Genomic DNA, 23,655 nt, shown 5'->3' with positions numbered 1-23,655 from the left:
TTAAAACCCTACATGAAACCTCATCCCGCCGCTGGATGAGGTTTCATGTTTTCTCTAGTTGCCGCCGGGGCTCCTGGCCTGCCTGCCAACCTTAAGGTTGGATGGGCAGGTCCTTTACTTGCTTAAATAGTCAGCGGGCTTGCAGCTGATTTTGCTGTGCCCTCACCTTCCTGAAAATTTAAATAGGGTGGGATGACGTCGGGGGTTCTGCCCGGCATCATCCTGCGTCATTTTACGTGCCGGCAAGTGGGCCCCACCCCCTGCTCGCCGAAAGTAAAATTCTGCCCCAAATACTAATAGCCCTCAACTTTCTCCAACCTGCACCTATAATTAGACCCAGCTGTATCATTCACTATTTTTTCACCCCAACTGGGTAGGCCCCTTAAATAAAGTGATCCTCTTTGGAAAGGAATGCCCTTTGATCCTTTCTGGGATGAAGTACCTTCTTTTAGCTTATTTTTGCGCCTTTACTAAGTCCATAATGGAACTCAAGCCTTCCCTGTGCTGATTTGAGTTCTGTTGGGCGTAAGGTGAAAATAAAGGGCAAACTTCCCAGGTCAGTTTGAGAGCCCCTCAAAGATGTCATCAAATCATTTCTGACCATTAAGCCTGTGAAGGCTCATCTGTTTCTCTCTCTCCTCCTTCACTTCCCGTCCTCCGCCCACCCCAACCTCTGCTACTATAATTTAGAACACTTTATACACATAGATAAATTTAGTCCAAGTTCCACCTCAAATTGTGGTCCCTCTCTGGAGGTGATTGACCACCTCTCTGCATCCAACCCCAGAACTGTGGGCCCATAGACATCATGGGCAGAATTTTCGGGTCGGTGAGCTGGGGTGGTGCCCGCTTGCTGACATGTAAAATGCCACGTGATGATGTTGGGCAGGTATCCCGATGTCACCACGCGTCATTTAGATTTTCAGTTCAGTGGGCGCACAGCTGAGTTGGCCGTGCACCCACCGAACTGTCAAAGGTCTATTAAGGCTATTTAAAAACTAATTAAACCAATAAACTGAGCTGCCCGTCCAACCTTAAGGTTGGCAGGCAGGCGAAGAGCCCAAGCGGGCTTCACATTTTTCGTGGAACCTCATCCACGGGCGGGAGCGTTCATAAACCGAATAAAACATTTTTTAAAAATTCATTGACACGTCCCAGCTCATGTGACACTGTCACTTAAAATTTTTCTTTCCTTTACACAGCTTTTTAAAAACTTAAACTAATCTCCCTGAGGCGGGGGAGATTTCCGCACTCTGTTGTGCGCATGCGTGTGAAAGAGCGTAGGCCCCGACTCAGGGAATCTTGCCCTGCCTGCACAGGGCTAAATTTGGCCTCATTGCATTTGTGAAGTTGCACTTAAGTTGTTACAACTTGCAGGATTGGCCCTTGATGCTGAGCATGAGCAATATCTGGGCTAAATGTCACAACCAAGTTATGGTTTTTTTGATCATACTACAACTGAATCCTTTTTTTCACAATTGATTTCCAATTCTTGTAAGCTTTTGGGAGGGATGAAGAGGTAAATTGATTAAATTGGATAAAAATGATCTCGCCCGTGAATGTGGAATACTGTTTACACAACTAGGATAAAAGTTGACATTAAATACATATTTGTGGTTTCTATGAGGGGGACTGTGATATCATTGGGGTTCTGAGTGGTAGGAGAAATGACTAAACCCGACCATGAAAAGAAGCCATTAATATCTGTCCAGGATTTTTTTGCCCTTGTGTGGTGTGTGTTGTTAAATCTGTTCCATTCTGTGTCTGATGATTGAACTTCTTGGACACTGGGGGAGCCGTTCCTTTCCAGTGATGTCAATTGGCATTCTGCCAAAATGAAGATGAATTGAAATAGAACCAAACAACAAAATATAATAATGATCTTCAAACTCTGAGTTTTATTATGACTCCAAACCTTTTTCATTTGAAATCATCAGACACAGAATGGAACAGATTTAACAACACACACAAGGGCAAAAAAATCCTGGACAGATATTAATGGCTTCTTTTCATGGTCGGGTTTAGTAATTTCTCCTACCACTCAGAACCCCAATGATATCACAGTCCCCCTCATAGAAACCACAAATATGTATTTAATGTCAACTTTTATCCTAGTTGTGTAAACAGTATTCCACATTCACGGGCGAGATCATTTTTATCCAATTTAATCAATTTACCTCTTCATCCCTCCCAAAAGCTTACAAGAATTGGAAATCAATTGTGAAAAAAAGGATTCAGTTGTAGTATGATCAAAAAAACCATAACTTGGTTGTGACATTTAGCCCAGATATTGCTCATGCTCAGCATCAAGGGCCAATCCTGCAAGTTGTAACAACTTAAGTGCAACTTCACAAATGTACATACAAACATGCAAATTAGGAGCAGGGTTAGGCCAATCGGCCCTTCAAGCCTGCTCCGCCATTCAACAAGATCATGGCTGCTCTCATTGTAACATCAACTCCACATTCCTGCCTACTCCTGATAACCTTTCACCCCCTTGTTTGTCAAGAATCTATCTACCTCTGCTTTAAAAATATTCAAAGACTTGTCTTCCACTGCCTTTTGAGGAAGAGGGTTCCATAGACTCACAACGCTCCAAGAGAAAAAATTTCTCCTCATCTGTGTCGTAAATTGGTGACTCTTTATTTAAACAGTAACCCCTAGCACTAGATTCTCCCACAAGGCAAAACATCCTCTCAAAATCAACCCTGTCAAGACCCTTCCGGATCTTATATGTTTCAAACAAGTTGCATCTTATTGTTCCATACTCCAGAAGATCCAAGCCTTTTCTCATTAGAAAACCCACCAGATATTAGTCTGGTAAACCTTCTCTGAACTGTTTCCAATGCATTTACATCCTTCCTTAAATAAGGAGATCAATACTGTACACAGTATTGATGTCGTCTCACCAACACCTGTATAACGGAAGCATAGCCTACTTTTTTTATTCAATTCCCTTCATAATAAACGATAACATTCTTTTCGCTTTTCTAATTAGTTGCTGTAGCTGCATAGTATCCTTTTGCAATTCATGTGCTAGGAACCCTAGCTCCCTCTGCATCTGACCTGAAAATGTAACCTATTTTAACATGTTTTGTGGCTCCTCCTGTTTAAATGGGTTTCTGATCTGTCTTGCTCATTAATCATAAATCTCAATTCTAACATTCCCCAAGATTGATGGCTCTGCTGATAATGTAACTCCTCTTTAAAGCAATATACTCAGTGAATATTTGAATAATTGTTATGTTGTAGAGGTTTTACAGGGACCTTTGATTGATATATTAGAAAAGGAAAAATGCACTGGAGGGAGAAAAAAGCCTGTCAACTGACACTTTACTGAGTACCGACCCTCAGTGCTTTTGATTTCCTTTTTCTGGTTATGCAAGACTGCTCAGATCAGAATGCTGTAAATCATTGCGAGGAATGGTGAGCTGGAAACATTCTTGCAGCGGGAGTTTGACCCTATGGATCTGTAAATAACTACAATTTTTTGTGATGTGGGAATGTAGTTAATTGTCTGCATCATCAGTCCTATCAATCTGACTTCATTGCCTTGCCATTTTTAGCCAGAAAATGTGTGTTAGGAACAAATCACTTGATTCATTAAAGATGAATCCTCGGGCATTACAGATGTACAACCTGTAGGCATGCTAATTTCATTTCAAAGTATTTTATTTTTATTTGGTCATCATTAAGAATGGTTAGCATATGAGTTTCTGAATCCAATTTCAAAATAATCGAATACTCAATATCATGGCTGTACTTTGGCAGTGAAAGTGGACAGACTTAATAGTCCAATAGCTTCTGCAGAAGTTAATTTATAAGCTAACTCTGGCAAAATATTTGTCTTTTGCTTGGATGAGGGGGAGGGGTAGTGCATCCTTTTTTCCAGACTTGACTAAGTGGTGGCATTCTTGCCTGAGTTAAAAGGACAAGGTGCAAGCCCCACTCCAGAAACTTCAACTCAATGGCCCAGGACTTCCGATTTCTGGATGGTCATACCATGGAGGTAGTCTCCGGGATGCGCTGTGAGACCCCTTGGAAGTCCTGATGCATTCACTACATAGGAATTGCCCAGGAAGTTTGGACTTCTGATGTCTGAAACCCTCTGAAACCCTGAATTAGAGTTGGAAACTTTGGAAGGTTCTGACTCACTTACCAGAATCGTTACCCAGGAAAAGTTAGAAGGATTAAACCAGTTCTAACTCCTGGGTAACTATACTACTGACCCCACCATTTCCTCCCTGCCCTGACTTCCCACTGAACCCAGCAACTACCTAGCCAACCCCTTGAATATTGCCCCAACCACCCAACTACCCTCACAATCACCCAACTACCCCTCTGACCACCTGATTACCCTCCTGATGACCCGACTAAACCAGTGATCACTCGATTACCGCCCACCCCTCAGGACCACAAGCCTACCCTCCCGCATGACCTACTCTACCCCCTCGCCCACTTGCCAGCTTACCCTCTCACCACCTGGCACACTACCTCCTTGCCCACTTGCCACCCACTTGCCTTACTACTTCTCTCTGTAGCTATAGAACCTTTAAACTTACTGCAATATGGCACCTAGTGCTGTAAAAAGGGGGCTTGGCTTGGTTTCCCCTCCCCCCACCGCCAATCTTGTACTGTGAGAAAGGACTCCCAGATCAGGTACACTCTGCATTTCTGAAGAGGCTGGGTTCGGAAGTCCGGGCAAGAGATGCAGAGCTCTGATGCCAGGTAAGAAACTAGGAGTTGTATGGCAAGCTAATTGGAAGATATGGCCCATAATCTAGGCTGACATTCCAGTGCAGTGCTGAGCGAGCCTGTACTGTGTCCAAGATGCTGTCTTCCAGATGATATATTAAACCAAGATCCTGCCTGGCCTCTGGGATGGATTGAAAGACCCTTTGACATGGCTTGAGCAAAACGAAGGCAATACTCCTTGCGTCCAGTTCAACATTTACCCCTCAGCTAACATGCTAATGCAGCTTATCTGGTCATTATCACATTTCCATTTGCCCTGCTCAAATTGACTGCTGCACCCCCTACATTACAGCAGTGACTGCTCTTCAACAGTACTTCATCAATTGTGAAGAGCTTTAGGGCGTTCTAATGTTATGACGGGTGCTATATAAGTAATAATCTTTATTTCTGCCAGTTGGGCATATGTGTGAATGCATTACTTACCCAAAGTAGATCTAAGAACAGGGGGAGTATTGAATGTTTTCCTTTTGGTTAATCTTCTTCATGATGAATGAAATTGCAGTCAGGCTAGAATTTGGTTTACTTGTTAATGAGATGCAGAAAACAGCTTCGAAGAATGTAGAATCGCTTTTAACTCAGGATCAGGATGTCATCATTCCATCGATCCTGTGTTGCTGCTAGCTCCCCTGTCTGGGGGGTCTACATTAAGCATACATCCCGGTTCTTCCCTGGTGCCCCTGAAACAATTTTCTTGCTTTCAAATTTCCTCTAAATACTCTGGCGTTTCAGTAGCAACATCATCAATTCCACTTGGTTCACTTTGCTCTGGACTATCCAAGTTACCGTTTAAAAAAAACACAGCAATTCACCCTCCCTCTACCTCATTCTTGGTGTGTATGAATAACATGTAATTTTAAGAAAAATTCATTTTTATATTTCAATTAATTGTCCAAAAAGTGCCAGCTGTCCTTTTTGGTCAGAATTTTTTGCCGATTTCTGGGGTGTCTGCAAGATCAAGCTAAATGTTCAAATTAAAATGCTTCTGATTTGGTTCATTCATGCTTGTTTTAAAAAAATATACAGAAAATTATTGCATTTGTTTCATTTTCCATTCTCTCCACCTAAGTGAGGGGATCTGCAATTGCTGCAAAGCTCCTGAACCCCTGTTAAAAGATCATCAACCTGAAAAGTTAATTCTGGTTCTCTCTCCACCTTGGTTGCCAATCCTCTAGGGTTGTTCTGGGATTTCTAGGAATTGGAAATCCATCCCTAGGGCATTGGTGTGATTAATCCAGGAGGAAATTACAGGAGCATTAATGGTAGAAGGTGAGAGGTGGGATGTCATATAATGAGCCCTCCAAGAATGTATCTAACCAGAGTTGTTGATCCATAATCCTCTGTGTTGTCCACAGCTGCTGTCTGACTTGCTGAAAGTTTCCAGCATTTTAAGTTTTTGTTTCAGATTTCCAGCATGGCAGCATTTTTCCTTTTGTTTTCCAAGCTGACTTCTTGTGTTGTGTTTTGCACACTATTCTAGCTGGACAATGCTGATGAACAAGCAGCTCAGATTCGACGGGAACTTGATGGGAGGCTGCAGATGGCTGAACAGTTGGCTAAAGTAAGTGTTGTCTGAAACTTAGTACTGTATTTGCTATGAATATCGAGTGTCATTAGTCCGTTGGCTAAATTTAGAACAAATAATATACGTTTACACATTTTGTGCGTGTATCTGAGACGTGAGGTGCAAAACTTACATCATTGCAGTTTCGGGATATGATCGCGTTGAGGTGACTAAAAATCTGTGTAACTATGATTAAAGGTCCTGCAATGTCCACATTACTTCCTTCAAAACATTTTGCGTCCACTTCCATATGTGACAGTGTCAGTTGTGAAAAGCTGATCGGACTGATTGTCGTTTTCGTGTAGAAATGCTCAGTTCACCAGGCGCAAAGCTGAAGTCCTTACTCTCTTTCTGGGGCAGTGAGACAGACCTCATATATGGCAGCCTCAAATAGGGTTGACAACTCTAATTGGATGTGCTCTTCGATATTTTATTACATGATTTTCTGTCTCCAAGCTCCCCTCCCCAAGCTCCCACCATTGGTTGCTTGGCTTATCTATCCTCACAGTACACTGTCTTCCCACATCAATAGATTCTTCATTATTCATTTGGATGATTCTTGACCTGCAGTCAAATATCTTTTCACAGCCCCAATATTTTATAAATAATAAGCAAAAGTGCTCAAAAAAAGTTTTGTTGAAAACCACAATTTATTTTTCATGCCCCTTTGATTTTGTTCTCCCTGGTAGCTCACAGTGGTGTCCTGGAGATCCATCTTCAATTCCAGGAAACTCCAGGTCAATCCTGGAGGATTGGAAATCCTAACCCCAAAGCCAATGGTCATTACTGCAGCTACAGGTCTCTCGGGCCTGCAAAAGGAGTCCCATTTTTATCCTATTTCCAGACCCAGGATCCTGCCAAGGGCCAGTCCTGTGTCTAAGATACATTGGGATTAGGGAAATGAATTGAAACCACAAATAAGGGCCCCATTCAGGCCAGCTTAAATTTAGGATGCACTTCTGACAAGCACTCAACTACAGCAGGAAGTGGGAGGTGGGTAAACTTTCATTGTTTATATTGTTACCCTGTACACTGTTAGCTGCACTTCCACAGTATCACATCAGCTGCCCATTACTCTCTGTCAGTGGCACCATGATGTACACCACATCTAGACTGGTTTTAATCTACTCTCAATGTTTTTAAAGGAGCGAAAATTTCTAAAGTTTGTCCAGAAAGATATGGAGAATATGTACATTGAGGAGCTGAAATCTTCTGTCAACCTGCTCATGGCTAACCTGGAAAGCCTGCCAGTGGCAAAAGGAGGCCCAGAGTTTAAACTCCAGAAGCTCAAGCGGTCCCAGAATTCCTCCTTTTTGGATATTGGAGATGAAAATGAAATTCAGCTTTCAAAATCTGATGTTGTGCTGTCATTCACGCTGGAGGTCAGTTAATTACGTAGTCCATGAGAAATCTTATGCCATTGAAATTTTTAATTTGTTGCTGTCAAATTGTTAAATGATTTGTTAGAATGTTGACATTTATGGAAAAAAAAAGAATGAATTTGTTCTCTTCTGAGATCCTGCTGCACAAGCCACTGACAGCTGTGTTTGAATGGAGCTGAGCGACAGGAGATTTGGTTTTAAATGGCTGCCAATGAAATGACTTATCAGCCACCATCCATTTCTCCTTGAATAGATCTGTGAATTTGACATTTTTGGTTTGAATTTGATAGTCATTTTGTCAGCAGCTCCAGAATTGAGTGTGAAAAATGGAAGTGCCATTTTTAGCCCAGAAATAGATGATCCTTCCAGAGTTAGAACTGAGGTGAATTGTCTGCAGTGAAAATGGGGGAAGCCATCAATTACAAAGAGTATTAGAGTGTTTAACTATGTGCTTCTTCATCATCCAGCATTTTCACACTTGTATTCTAGCAGAGGTTGCTGGAGAGGTGTGCTGAGGCCAGCTGATGCATCCTTACTGCTGTCCTGCTAAGATCAACGTTGAGTGTTCAATAAAGCGAGAGAAGATCTTGAGCCTTTATTGCTTCTCACAATGCAACAGTCCCATCATTGCATTGCAATCTCTTCATGCTCTTCATTAGAGCAACAAACTTCTTCAAATGTTTTAGCAATGGAAATACCGGGCAGAATTTTGCCGTCGGTGAACAGGGGGCGGGGCCCGCTCACCAACGTGTAAAATGATGCAGGACGATGTCGGGCAGAACCCCTGATGTCATCCCGGCCCATTTAAATTTTCAGGAAGGCGGGGGCGCAGCAAAATCAGCTGCGGGCCCACCGACCTGTCAGTGGCCAATTGAGGCCATTGACAGGCTCAATTATACAATTAAAGGACCTGCCCGTCCAACCTTAAGCTTGGTGGGCAGGCCAGGAGCCCCAGCGGCAACTAGATAAAGCATGAAACCTCATCCAGCAGCAGGATTTTAAAAAGTTCAATAAAGTTATTATGTAAATTATGAACATGTCCCATCTCATGTGACATTGTCACTTGACGATGACATGTTAGGGATTTTTTTTTTCAATTTTTCATATTTTTGAATGTGTAAGCGATCTCCCTGAGGCAGCACTTAGCCTCTGGGAGATGTGCGCTCCTGTGTGCGCATGTGCTAAAGAGCGCACTCTCGCTTTTAGGGAATTTCCCCCCCACCCCCTGCCTGCACAAGGAGTGCATAGCGCTTCCCGCCAGGTGTCACGCTAGGTGAGCCTTAATTGGCCCACCCACATAAAATGGTGGCAGGGCCGGCTTCTCCGGCGGTGATCAGCTCCCCGCCCGCTGGAGATTGGGTCGGGCCCGTATGCCCGACAGGCAGAAAGTTCTGCCCACCATGTACAATCTGAACACCTTTGCATAGACTTTTTCTCAATCAGAAGTGTGGTGAATTAGTGCTTATTAGTGATATGACCCTGCAGTCATCCTGCCATATTATCCTGGGGTGGAGATAGTTTATTATGTATGCTTTGGTTACTATTAAGAGGGAAGAAAGTGCTGCATTATTAATGTATAAAAAATTATAGTGTATAAAAAGCTGTGAACACATAAAAGGGTAGACGATCAAATCACTCCAACCTCAGTCATTGAACTTCAGTATGCAAATGACACTTGTGCATGCACTCACTCAGATACTGGGCCCCAGGCCATTGTCAAATCCTTCTCTGAAGGTTTCTGTAAAGACCCAGAAAACTAAGGTCCTCTTCCAGCCAGGGGCAAAATTTTTACCTCAGCGGGCGGATGCACGCCCGACTCACTCGAGCGCAAAATGACGCGCATTGACATCAGGCCAGCGTCCCGACATCAGCGCACAGTCAAGTGATATTTCAGTCGGCAGGCCTGTGCTGGAGTTGGCAGCACGCCCACCAACAATTAAAAGGCCTATTGTGACCACTAACAAGGTCATTGAAACAAATTTTCGCTGCCTGTCCAATCTTGCAGCGGGCAGGCAGGCAAAAAGGCCAAGCAGCCTTTGCATTTTTTTGGAAACCTCATCCACAGGCGGGATGAGGCTTCCAACATCAAATAGAAATAAAATTGTATTTAGAACATGTCCCTACTCATGAGTCACTTGAGGGGATGTGTTTTATAACATTTTTAAAATCTTTATTTCTAATTTTTAAAACTGTTCATCTCCCTGAAGAAGCTCTGTGTCTCAGGAAGATTTTCAAGCACATGTATGCGTGAAGTTCATGCTTACCCTTCTCCCCTGCCCGCACAGGCAATGCTGAGCGCTGCTGCTCACGTTTCATGCTGGTTGGGCTTTAATTGGCCCACCAATGTGAAATCGTGATCCGGCGTCAATCGCAGGCGGCAGTTGGTTTCCCGACTGTCCCTGGCCGCTCCCACCGAGCCCGCCCGACAAGTGCAAAATTCTGCCCCAGATGTCTCAGCACAATGGCTTCACCTGTCAATTAAGATCAACAGCGAGATCCTGGAAAATGTGGACCATTTACTGTCCCTTGGGAGCCTCCTCTTGACAAAGGCATAGATGAAGAAATTCATACTCACCTCCAATATGCTAGTTCAACCCTCAGCTGACTGGTGAGAAGAGAAGTTGAGGCCCAGGATCTAAAACCCGAATCTAAGGTTATCGTTTACTGTGCAGCAGTGATTCCTGTGCTCCTACATACTGTGGAGACTTGGACAACCTACAACAGGCATCTCAAAGTACTGGAGATGTACCACCAGTGGTGCCTTCAAAGAATCCTCCAAATCTGGTGGCAAGAAAGACAGTCCAACAGCAGCATTCTCTCCCAAGCTAACATTCCAAGCATCGAGGCACAAATCACGCAAAACTAACTCTACTGGGATGACATGTCGGCTGGGTGGGACATGTTGTTCGTATGCCTTACATCAGACTGCCAAAGTAACTGCTCAACTGAGAAGTCGATCATGGCAGGATATTCCCAGGAGGGCAGTGGAAATGCTTCAAGGATATTCAAAGAGCATCCCTGAAGAGATCAAACATCCCCACCGTCTCATGGGAGACCCCTGGCTTGTGACTGACCAAAATGAGGAAGATTCATTTGGGAAAGTACCGAACACATTGACCAACTTAGTTCGGAGCACATAGGGGACATCAAGATATTGGAGAGGAGGCACAAACCTTCAAACGCCACATCTATCCAACCCTTCAAGCACCACCTGTCCTGATAATCGCAGATCATGCGATCTCAGCCATCTCAGAGCCCATTGAACTGGAGTGAAGGCAAATGATCCTCAATCCTGAGGGACTGCCTTAAGTAATAAGTAGTAATAGACGGTCAAATCTAGGAACCAGATCCAGCACAGAGAAGCTGCAAATAACTAAAGGAGGAGCAACTTCAAATGTAGTAGCTGTGTCCAGAAACTCCAGACTTTCAGAAGACTCAGTGGACATTCTTACGGCAGAAATAAGGACAGTGACAGTTAGGGCCTCAGGAGAAGGATCCAATAAAAAAGTTTAAATGTCATTGCAAGAGTGAAGAGTGTGTTTTGTTATGGGCAGTCTTCTCCAGCAACCAGAGTACAAGAGTTGAGAAGTTCCTATTGACAAAGTGACTTCCATTGGTGACCAAATACATTATGTAAGCCAGAGTGGTTGTCCCTGAAACTTGCATATATTTAGGATCCTTCTGGTTTGCATGCATGTATGGATGAAAGGGAAAGTGTAAAGGCATAGTGCAAAGTAGATCTTGCTGTACACTGCATTAATTAATGGAAGGGAATCTTTTTCTCTCATGGTTTGGCTGACATGTTGAGGTCATTGAATTTCTTTCTGCATTGCCACCAAGTACACAGCATTGGCATCACCTCCATTCACCTCTCACCTTTTCTTCTTGGTGGGGGTGGAGCGAGATGGCCTGCTACAGCATGAATATCATTCCTGTCAGCAGGCAGGCTCCCAGTCACAGGTACTTTTCTTGCATTTTTCAAATGGCTCAGACCCTGGAAATACATGAGGAATCAGCAAGTAAGTCTTTGGACTGATGTTGCCCCACTTCACTTTGCTGTGCACCCGATTATACATTCTAGGATGCAGTTTCACCCTTCTGCGTATGAAGCTGGCAGGTTACAGTCGTGTGACGCACTGACCTCAAATATTTGCTGTTGACAAGCCAGCCAAAAGCACTTACCTGGGACAGACAGCCACCAGATCTTGCCCTTTACTCCATTCTACATAGCTGTTTCAGTGGCTTTAGGTTCTGTCATGGCAATATGAGCAAGTCTCGCCTCAGGAATTTGTCTTTGTTCTTTCCAGAAATCAGCAGCAGTAAAGCATAATTTGTAGAAAGTTAGAGCTTGAAGGGGAATTGGCCCAAAAAAGGAGAAAACCTACAATGGGCGTCAGTCAGCTCTGGTCTTATTTTAGACCTGCATGCATCCAGTGTTATCCAGTTGCCCCTCACACAGATGTTAATGATATTCTGAAGCACTACCCTGCTCTGCTCGGTCAGCTTGCTTTCCTGGAAAGATTAGAAAAGGTTAGTCAGCACAGTGAAAAGCTCAGGTAAGAAATTAAATGGAATAAATAGCAAATGAGACATTACCATAGTAAGCGTAGTGGAGCTGAATTCTGGTAATTACTCAACTGGTTTGCCAAAGCTTGTGACATTAATATCAAGATTTTTTAAGCTGCAGAGGAAAGCAATCGCCCATTGTAAATGTTGTGCCACTGCCCTGATTTTATCTTTCACTCTGCAATCAATGAAAACTGAAGTATATGCATAAGGGCTGGGAGTACAATCTTTGCACAGCACTTTTGATGCCAAGGTTATTCAGGTGATACCCTTGGCCAATGGTGTGAGGCCACCTCAGTTGAATCATTTTCTGGCATTCCTGCTTGTAATACTCTTGAGCCACAATTATTTACAAAGTATAATAATAACTTGAATGAGGGAAGTGAATGCACTGTCGCCAAGTTCTCATTTGACATAAAAATAGGTGGGAAGGCAAGTGGTGAGGATAACACAAGAAGTCCACAGAGGGATATAAACAGGTTAAGTGAGTGGGCAAAAACTTGGCAGATGGAATATAATGTGGGAAAATGTGCGGTTATGCACTTTGGCAGGAAGAATAGAGGGGCTGAATATTATTTAAATGGAGAAAGACCACAGAAAGCTGCAGCACCGAGGGATTTGGGAGCCCTTGTGCATGAATCCCAAAAAGCTAGCATACAAGTTCAGCAGGTAATAGGTAAGGCAAATGGAATGCTGGCCTTTATTTCAAAGGGAATGGAGTATAAAAATAGGAAAGCCTTGCTAAAATTATACAAGGCACTAGTTAGACTACACCTAGAATACTGTGAACAATTTTAGTCCCCTTATCTAAGGAAAGATATACTGGCCTTGGAGGCAGTCCAGAAAAGGTTCACTAGGTTGATCCCGGGGATGGAGGGATCTTCTGATGAGGAGAGATTGAGTCGGTTGGAGTTGAGAAGAATGAGAGGTGACCTTACTGAAACATATAAGATCCTCAGGGGGCTTGACAGGGTAGATGCTGAGATGTAGTTTCCCCTTGTGGGAGAGTCTAGGACCAGAGGGCATAATCTGAGTAAGGGGGCACCCACTTAAAACAAAGATGGGAAGTAATTTCTTTTCTCAGAGGATAGTCAATCTGTGGAATTCTTTACCACAGAGGGCTGTAGAGGCTGGGTCTTTAAGTATATTCAAGGCTGAGATAGACAGATTTTTAATCAGTAAGGGAATCAAGAGTTATGGGGACAAGGCAGAAAAGTGGAGATGACGATTATCAGACCAGCCATGAATGGCCTACATCTACTTCTACATCTTATGTACTTATGTATCTTGAAAACCAGGACCAGAAGTTTACACGCCAGCTGCTGGTGAGGGACTGGCCATTCATGAAGATTTCTTGGCAGGGCCTGTAGGGGAAGGGGAGTCCAGGCACTGGGCAGGATTGGCCTGGTTTATGATTTATTTTTTGCTGCTGCACTGCTCAGGCACACTAGAGGGCAGCTGCATAATTTGAATATCATTTTGGAGGAGCCGGAGGAGGCTGGTGCACAGGTTCATGTCACCCACATACAGTGGCTTATACTGGACACCTGCTGTGCATTACAGCTCCCTGTGCCTGATGTTTAGAACATCCAACATGTTGGGTGCCTGCCAGCTGTCTTACTTTGTACATGTTGAATTTAAAATTTGAACTCTTGTCTGTCAGTGACATTTTACAGTGGATGAGCTTTACTGTTGTAAACCTAACTGGATCACTCAGATCCATATCTCCAGATCAGGAAAATAGCTTGGTGCATTGGATAGTACTTCAATATATAATTTAACTGAAGAGACTAATGTCAGATGTTTAGTGGAAGCAGCATTTCTGCTGATACCTTTTCTTTGACAAGGGTGTATCTCCATCTCAGATTACCTTTACAAATTAAATTCACTCCTGGAGGCATAAATTGGTTTTTAGTGAGTAGTTGAGTAATTGGCTTTCATAAATCTTTCTATGTCCAGCCCAACTCTGAGCAGTTAATATCTGAAATAGATGCCCAACTAATGCAGTTTATGCTTTGCCCAGTAACACATTTCAGAGTGATATGAACATCCCTATGAATGGCATTGAGGGATATCATGCTAAGTGCAGACAGTGTCACAAGCATTTTGAAACATGATGGTTCCTAAGCTTCTGGAACCATGGGAATGTCCGTGCCAAAGAAGAAGACAGGTTTAGTGTTCATGATGTAGAATGCAAGGTTCAGTAGAAATCCTTCTAGGGCACTTTTATATTTCTGACTGGGCTCAGCGTTAGCTCTGCTGAACGAGGGGCCCGGGCCTAGGCACTGCTGTGCCATTTTTACATCACCTGCCTGCTACTGTCCCCCATTGGAGGATCAGTGGGAAGAAGCCAGTGATTCTTGTGTCTCCGACTTCTAGCTTAGCATTCCAAAAAGTAAACTCCAGGGCACCATCTATGATGCAACTTCTTTTTCTAATAGTGTGCAAATGTGAAGTGCTTCTGCCTGTGCCACTCTTAAAGTAGCAAGAAACAATATGTTTTCAAAGATCTTGCCTCACTGTTCCTGAAGCCTCTTCATTGTGTTTTTAGATTGTTATAATGGAAGTTCAAGGGCTGAAATCAGTGGCACCCAATCGTATTGTGTATTGCACAATGGAAGTGGAAGGTGGAGAAAAGCTTCAGACTGACCAAGCAGAAGCCTCAAGGCCACAGTAAGTTATTCTGTGTTGATCATCACTACAGACAAAGAAAGCGTGTAAGTTGAAACACCAACACCAGCCACATGTTCAGGTTGTACAAACTTAGATTTTGTTAAAAACAAAAAACTGCGGATGCTGGAAATCCAAAACAAAAACAGAAATACCTGGAAAAACTCAGCAGGTCGGGCAGCATCGGCGGAGAAGAACAAAGTTGACGTTTCGAGTCCTCATGACCCTTCAACAGAAGTTCTGTGGAAGGGTCATGAGGACTTGAAACGTCAACTTTGTTCTTCTCTGCCGATGCTGCCAGACCTGCTGAGTTTTTCCAGGTATTTCTGTTTTTGTTTTAGACTTTGTTAACATCTGATGGTAGAATGCCATTCGAGTTGGGCAAGATCTTTGGCTAGCTCAGATCTAATGGTTGGGAACTGAGAGGTGCCTTTTTCATTCATAACTTGCATCAATCTCAGGTTGTTGTACTCTCAAATGACACCCACTTTGCAAGTGGGCTGACATGTTACAGTATTCATGCAGAGGAAATTTACATTAGCCACATTGTGCTGAACACTAGTCCTTACCTATTGCACTATGTACCATCACATATATATCATTATACTGCCTGTATTTTCTGCAAGTTTCACTTCACCCCTCTTCTCTTGAAGCTATTGACACTTTACTGTGGTATGATTCCATGTTTGCCTCCCCCATCCCTCAACTCCAGTGATTGCACTTCACATGGGAGCCTAGGCTGACAGGGCAAGCAAGGTGATTCAACCATGTGTGGCATCATAACTGAGGCCATAACTATCCATAATGATCCTCACCTATTGTCCACATGTATATGCTTCCAGCAAGAGAAATGTGGAAGCACTGATCAATTTAATTCTCCTCAACTAGACACCCTCAGCCCAATTGAAGCAGCCTTGGCCAAGACCAGAAACATCGGTTCAGATTGTGCCTGGGATCTTGTTCACAAGACATAGCTACTCACTTGATAAACTTGCTAAGCCACTGGGAGGACAGCAATGTGGCAAGAAAACACAAACCTGCAATTCGACTGTGTGCATGACATTTGTAAGCTTACTTAAGGAAAATAATATTCAGAATACATCCCAGCTTTTAAACTGTGCAGTAATCTCTTTTAGAGTGTTATAATGCCACCCAGAGAAAAGAGCTCCCCAAGGCTTTGAAGCTCAGTGGATTAGTTTGTAATGCATGCCAGTTGAACAAAAGGTGCTGCTGAGTTATTCTCTTTGTTGACTAGGAAGAGAAACCAGAGCAGAAATGTCAGCTGAATTATTTTGCAGTTCAAAATACATGTAAATTTATCTTTTCTGCCTATTGTTTGTATAACTATAGCTTTTCAGAATGATGCAATGTAAATATGGCCCTCTCTCTATCTAAATACATGAAACACCCAGAAATGGGGAAAGAAAGAATGATCTAGTCGGACACTAATAAGTATTTATTTAATTGCTATTTTCATTGGTAGTCGGCTACCAAAATAAACATTCTCTATTTTAGGTATTTAATCATTTTGCTGAATGTGTTTTGCAAGGCTATTGGATACATTTCTGGAAATGTTTTTCATTGAGATAACTGAGTGAGATGCCAAGCTGAAACGTGCAGGGCATTATCCCGGCTGTAAAGGAAATGAAAGATATTGCGGGAAATCAAAAAGTGACTGTGATGCTACAGTTTAAAAAAAATTGATTGGTTGAGAAAGGAAAGACTGAAGAATGTGAAAAGGCCTACAGTTTGAAATGCTGGGAAAGAATGAGTCTCAATAGGAGACAGTGGAAGTGTGTCTTTGTTTCAACTCCTTGATGTTCCAGAAAGGATGAAGACAGGTTGGCTTAGCTGTAACTTAGAAGGAACTTAAGGAGACACCCATTACCCAATTTCCAGCTGAAGCTGTTACATTTTCTACTCACTGCAAAGTAAAGCTACTTAATCAAATGTATTTGCTCTTGTCCCAAAGGGTTGATCAGTGCTCCTTTTGAAAGACTGGCGAAATGCACATCAGGACAAGTGCCTTATATGGTATTCAGTCATATAACATGAGCTATTGCTACATCCTAGATCACACTGTCATATGTCTAAATACTGGGGAAGTAAAATTAAAATTCTGGTTGTTGGGGACATGGGGGCTATTTACAGGAGAGATCAGTGATGCTTAACCAAAGAGAATATCAAGAGCTGACCCTCAATTTGGAGCACTGATTTATATTCCAATTCTGTAATTATTTCAAAGAATTGTCCCCTTGCCTGCTTCCATCTTTCACATCTAGATTTCCTATTTTCGTTCCTGAGATATGATGACAGCATCTTATTGTTGTAAGGCTATATGTCCTCTTATAAAGAGATTTGTAGAACAATAACTGTTTATTAATAACACACAACTATATACATATATACCGGATACAGTCCTTACTATGTGCTGTCTTAATACCGACTTCTACCAGACTCATTCCTACACTCTTCTACTCTCATGTGACTCTCTACATTATAATGTGGGCAGTACTGTTTCCCCAGCCCCATATTAACCCTTACAGCCCCGAACACCCTAATATTACACTTATCATGACTCTCAGAGAAATCTTTAAGGGCTCTGCAATTGATTAATTTTATATATTGTAATGACTGTTGTGTAGGCAAACACAGTAGCCAATTTTGCACATAACAAAGATCCATGAATTAAAAAAAGTTGTATTTGTTTGGCACCTGTCATGATCTTAGGACCTCCCAAAATGCCTTACAATTAAATATGTTTTATTTTAAGCGTTGTTACTGCTGTAGGAAATATGGCAGCTAATTTATGCAGAGCAAACACAACCAGTAATGTGATAATGATCAAATGACCTGTTTTAGTGAACTGTTTGAGGAATAATTGTTGGCAGAACATCAGGGAGATCTCCCCTAATCATCTTTAGAGTATTGCCATATGGGCTTACTTATATTCACCGAAGAGGGCACTGAGGCCACTTATCCTAAAAACAATGCAGCACTCCCTCAGTATTGTGCTCAAATCTCTGGGTTGAGCCTTGAACCTCTGAGAAGGAACCTTTGTCTTAAATGGGAGACCCCTTATTTTTAAACTGTGCCCCCTGGTTCTAGACACCCCCATGAAAGGAAACATCCTCTATCCTGTCAATCCTGCTCAGAATCTTATCTGTTTCAACAAGACCGCCTCTCATTTTTGTAAACTCCAGTGAGAATAGGGCCCAACCTGTTCAACCTTTTCTCATTAAACAACCCCAGGAACCAGCCTATAGTGAATTGTTTCCAATGCAAATAAATCCCTCTTACACTATTTACAATACTCTACATGTGGTCTCACCAATACCCTGTACAGTTGTGGCAAGTCTTTTTTTCATTCATGGGAAGTGAGCGTCGCTGGCTAGGCCAGCATTTATTACCCATCTCTAATTGCCTTTGTTCAGAGGGCATTTAAGAGTCAACCACATTGCTGTGGGTCTGGAGTCACATGTTTGCCAGACCAAGTAAGGACGGCAGATTTTCTTCCCTAAAGGACATTACTGAACCAGATGAGTTTTTACAACAATCGACAATGGTTTCAAGGTCATCACTAGACTTTTAATTGCAGATTTTTTTTATTGAACCCAGGTCCCCAGACCATTACCCTGGGTTTCTGGATTACTTGTCCAGCGACAATACCATTACACCATCGCCTCCCCTCCCTACTTTTATACTCCGTCCCCCTTGCAATAAAGGCAAACATTTCATTTGCCTTACTAGTTACTTGCTGTACCTATTTCATGTATAAGGACACCCTCTGAACTCCAGCATTCTGCTGTTTCACTCCATTTAAGTAATATTCTGCCTTTCTGTTCTATCTGTCAAAGTGTGCAAGCTAACATTTTGCCACATTATACTCCATTTACCAAATTTAACCTATCTATATCCCTTTGTAGATTTTTTGGATGGAATTTTGAACAGCTCGCTGCATTTTACCCCCACTGCAACAGGGTCATAAAAATCTGCCCTTTGTGTCCCCTTCACAACATTCTTTCCAAACTATTTTTGTGTGATGAACAAATTTAGAAACCAGTCATTTGGTTTCTCCATCCAAGTCATAATGTAGATTATAAAAAGTTGATGCAGCTGCACCGATCCTTGTGGCACTCTAATGGTTGCAGTTTGTCAACATGAAACTTAATTATTTATCCCCACACTCTGCTTCTTGTTAGCTAACCAGTCCTCTATGCATGCTAACATATCAACCCTGACACCAGGATCTCTTATCTTGTGCAGTAACGCTTGATGTGGCACCTTATCAAATGCCTTTTGGAAATCTAAGTACACCACATCCACAGGTTCCCCTGAATCCACTTTGCTTGTTACTTCCTCAAAGAACTGTAATAAATTTGTCAAATACAAAACCATGTTAAATCTGTTTGATTGCGTTATGATTTTCTAAATGTCTTGCTACTACCTCTTTCATAATGGATTCTAGCATTTTCCCAATGACAGACGTTAGGCTAATTGGTCTATAGTTCCCTGCTTTCTGTCTACCTCCTTTTCTGAACAGAGGTGTTTCATTTACTATTTTTCCAATCTGCTGAGACCTTTCCAGAATCTAGGGAATTTTGGAAAATCATGATGAATGCATCCACTATCTCTGCAGCCGCTTCCTTTAAGACTAGAATGCAGGCCATCAGATCCAGGGAACTTGTCAGCCTTTAGTGCCATTAGTTTCCCAGTTATTGGGGTGCATCTGAGGTAGCATCTCACATTATGGTCATTTAGATATTTACATACTTTAGTGATGAAATTGGGGTCTGCAAATGCAACTTCCTATTTCTCCTCTACCCACTGATGCATATATCCTTGTTCTGGGAACAGAGGATCCTTCATGTTGCCTGATCTGGCTGGCATTCATGTATTGGTCTCTCTCTTCCAGACAGACGAGACCTATCATTGCAAACCCATTGGTGTTAGTAGTGATGCCAGTGATAAAAATAAATAAGTGACATCAATTGCACAAAGGCTCAAGGCACTGTGTGCCAAGAGGGAAACCCACAAAAATTAAAGGACCTAATTAAGAAATTTCAAAAATACGCTTGCCTTTATATTGTGAAGCTTTTTCATAATATCTTGATTGTTTACTGGTGCCCAGCAATGTGACGATACATTTAGAATGGATGTGCTTTACATCAGGCATTCTGCACAAGAAATGGAAGGACTGGTGTGGAAATACACTGACCCAAATTAATATTAAAATGAATTCCCACCTGTTTGAGACCAGCACTTTTAGTTGTCTACCAAAAGATATAGTAAGATGCTAACCTGGCACATTTCTGCACCTTATTTCTTGCAGCTGGTTGCCCAATAACACCCAAAAATCAGGGTAGTAACTGAATAAAAATTCTGTCTAAGATATCTGTGAGAGCAGGCAGGGTTTTTTTAATGTATGTTAGGTGAAGTAGCTAGCCATAGTCCACAAGGGATCTCTCTGTTACAAAGAGACAGGTGGTTATATAGCTTATGGGACACCACTCTGCAGCAAGTGTGGGACAAGTTAAGGAGGCAGCCTTTCATAACTATGACAGCCAGTACAGGGATTGAACCCACCCCAACAGATGTTGGAAAACTAAAATAGAAAACAAAATTGCAGAAACTATTCAGGCCAGGCAGCATCTGTGGAGAGAAAAACAGTGTTAATGTTTCAGAACAAAAACAGAATTACCTGGAAAAACTCAGCAGGTCTGGCAGCATCAGCGGAGAAGAAAGAGTTGACGTTTCGAGTCCTCATGACCCTTCTCCGCCGATGCTGCCAGACCTGCTGAGTTTTTCCAGGTAATTCTGTATTTGTTTTGGATTTCCAGCATCCGCAGCTTTTTGTTTTTATCTCTGTGTTAAGGTTTCAGGTTAATCAGAACTGAAGAAGTTATAGATGTAACAGGTTTTAAGCAAGTAGAGAGGAAAGGAGGGGCATGGGCAAGAATAAAGGTAAAACGTTATGATAGAGTGGAAGGCAGAAGAAATTCAATCACAAAAGGGATGATGGAGCAAGACAAAAGAGAATATTAATCGGATAAATACTGTAAAGAAATAAAAGATTGACCTCGTGAAGGGGTAATTGGGTATAGCAGAGTCACTATCAACAGTTGCTGTCTGTAAAAATGGAAACAGTGGTTATGATCTGAAATTAGTGAACTCAGTGGTAAGTCCAGAAGGTTGTAAAGCACCAAATCAGAAGATGGGATGCTATTCCTTGATTTTCCTTTGAGCTTCAGTAGAACAGTGTAGGAGGCCAAGGACAGAGATGTCAGATTGGGAGTTGGGCGAAGAATTAAAATGGCAGGCACCGAGAATGTCAGGGCCAAATGTTTCGAATAAAAGAGTGTTCCAACCTCTGTTCCTGTGCTCCATTTAAAATTGTACCATTTGGTTTATGCTTTCTCTTCTCGTCCTTCCTACCAAAATGAATCACTTCACACCTCCCTGTGTTAAGTTTCATCTGCCATGTGTCTTGCAATTTCACCAGTCTGTCTATGACCTTCTGAAGGCTGTTATTATTCTCCTGACTTTTTACTACATTTAAGTTTTGTGTCATCTGCAAAAGTAAAGTAAATATTCCCCTATATTCCCAAGTCCAGGTCTTCAATATATATCAAAAAGAGCAGTGGTCCTAATATTAACCCCTGGGAGACTACACTATATGCTCCTCCTAGTTTGTTAGAGTTTTTTGAGGCTGGAATTAGTAGGGTGGGTAAGGGGGGACCAGAATAGGTGGTGCATTTAGATTTAAAAAATAAGGCACTGCAGAAAAAGTTATTATGCAAAATTATGACTCATGGGATTGGGGGTAATATATTAGCATGGATTTAGGATTGATTGATGGAAAATAACCAGGAGAGAGGCAGAGAGCGAACCTGGTTGGGGAATGCACCAAGAACAGCAGCTTCAGCACTAGAATGCTGGGTTTGAAGAGAAAAAAATCACAGTGACATCACAAGAAAGCTGTAAGTTCATAGGTTGCCCATAAAGCAATGGTAATTCAGAGAGAGAGCGCCCTTGAAGCAGTGGGAGTTCGAGAGAGAGCCCATAAAGCAGCAGACAGGGAGAGAGCCCATAAAGCCGCAGAAGTTTGGAGAGAGAGTGCGCATTAAGCAGTGGAAGTTCAGAGAGAGAGAGAGCCCATAAAGCAGCACAAGTTCGGAGAGAGAGAGCCCATAAAGCAGCCATAGTTCAGAGAGAGAGAGCCCATTAAGCAGCAGGAGTTCAGAGAGAGAGAGAGCCCATAAAGCCGCAGGACTTCGGAGAGAGAGAGCCCATAAAGCAGTGGGAGTTCTAAGAGAGCCCATAAAGCAGTGGGAGCTCAGAAAGAGAGAGCCCATAAAGCAGCAGGAGTTTGGAAAGAGAGAGAGAGCCATAAAGCAGTGGGAGTTCAAAGAGTGAGAGCCCATAAAGCAGCAGACCTTTGGAGAGAGAGTGCCCAGAAAGCAGTTGGAGTTCAGAAAGAGAGAGAGAGAGAGCCCATAAAGCAGCTGGAGTTCAGAGAGAGAGAGCGAGCCCATAAAGCAGCAGACCTTTGGAGAGAGAGTGCCCAGAAAGCAGTAAGAGTTCAGATAGAGAGAGAGCCCATAAAGCAGCTGAAGTTCAGAGAGAGAGAGCCCATAAAACAGTAGGAGTTTGGCGAGAGAGAGCCCATAAACCAGCACGGGTTTGGAGAGAGAGAGTGCAAGTGCCCATAAAGCAGCGAGAGTTCAGAGACAGAGAGAGAGAGAGTCCATAAAGCAGCAGGAGTTCAGAGAGAGAAAGCCCATAAAGCAGCATGAGTTCAGTGAGAGAAATAGAAAGAGCCCATAAAGTGGTGGGAGTTCAGGAGAGAGAGAGAGAGAGCCCATAAACCAGCAGGAGTTCTGAGAGAGAGAGCCCGTAAAGCAGTGGGAGTTCACAAAGACAGAGCCCATAACGTAGCGGGAGTTCAAAGAGGGAGGGAGCCCATAAAGCAGAGGAAGTTCAGAGAGAGAGAGAGCCCATAAAGCAGCCGGAGTTCAGAGAGAGAGAGCCCATTAAGCAACAGTAGTTTAGAGAGAGAGAGCCCATAAACCTGCAGGAGTTCGGAGAGAGAGAGAACCCATAAAGCAGCAGGAGTTTGGAGAGAGAGAGAGAGTGCCATAAAGCAGCGAGAGTTCAGAGAGAGAGAGCGAGAGTCCATAAAGCAGCAGGAGTTTGGAGAGAGAAAGCCCATAAAGCAGCATGAGTTCAGTGAGAGAAATAGAAAGAGCCCATAAAGTGACGGGACTGCAGAGAGAGAGAGAGAGAGAGAGAGCCCATAAACCATCAGGAGTTCTGAGAGAGAGAGCTTGTAAAGCAGTGGGAGTTCTGGGGGAGGGAGCCCATAAAGCAGCAGGATTTCAGAGAGAGAGAGAGCCCATAAACCAGTGAGAGTTCACAAAGAGCCCATAAAGTAGCAGGAGTTCAAAGAGGCAGAGAGCCCATAAAGCACTGGGGGGTCAGAGAGAGAGAGAGAGAGCTCATAAAGCAGCATGAGTTCTGAGAGACAGAGCCCATAAAGCAGCGGGAGTTCTGAGAGAGAGAGAGAGAGAGAGATAGAAAGAGCCCATAAAGCAGTAGGAGTTCTGAGAGAGAGCCCATAAAGCAGTGGGAGTTCAGTGAGAGAGAAAGAGTCTGTAAAGCAGGGGGAGTTCTGAAAGAGAGAGAGAGATAGAAAGAGCCCATAAAGCAACGGGAGTTCTG

The 23,655-nt window shown here is 42.8% G+C and overlaps 1 protein-coding gene across 7 annotated transcripts in view; it reads left to right on the top strand.

The window, feature by feature from the left end:
* The window catches only part of cadps2 (Ca++-dependent secretion activator 2), an 829,148-nt gene that overhangs the window by 382,636 nt on the left and 422,857 nt on the right, over positions 1–23,655 (top strand). For all 7 annotated transcript variants that reach the window (XM_041216037.1, XM_041216039.1, XM_041216038.1 and 4 more), the window contains exons 4-6: positions 6,233–6,313; positions 7,462–7,698; positions 14,816–14,937. In XM_041216037.1, coding sequence (XP_041071971.1) covers positions 6,233–6,313; positions 7,462–7,698; positions 14,816–14,937 — 440 coding nt within the window. The remainder of the gene's footprint in view (positions 1–6,232; positions 6,314–7,461; positions 7,699–14,815; positions 14,938–23,655) is intronic.

The sequence above is a fragment of the Carcharodon carcharias genome, chromosome 21 (assembly GCF_017639515.1).
Source record: "Carcharodon carcharias isolate sCarCar2 chromosome 21, sCarCar2.pri, whole genome shotgun sequence".
Classification (NCBI taxonomy): domain Eukaryota; kingdom Metazoa; phylum Chordata; class Chondrichthyes; order Lamniformes; family Lamnidae; genus Carcharodon; species Carcharodon carcharias.
This window is presented reverse-complemented; position numbering and strand designations above follow the sequence as displayed.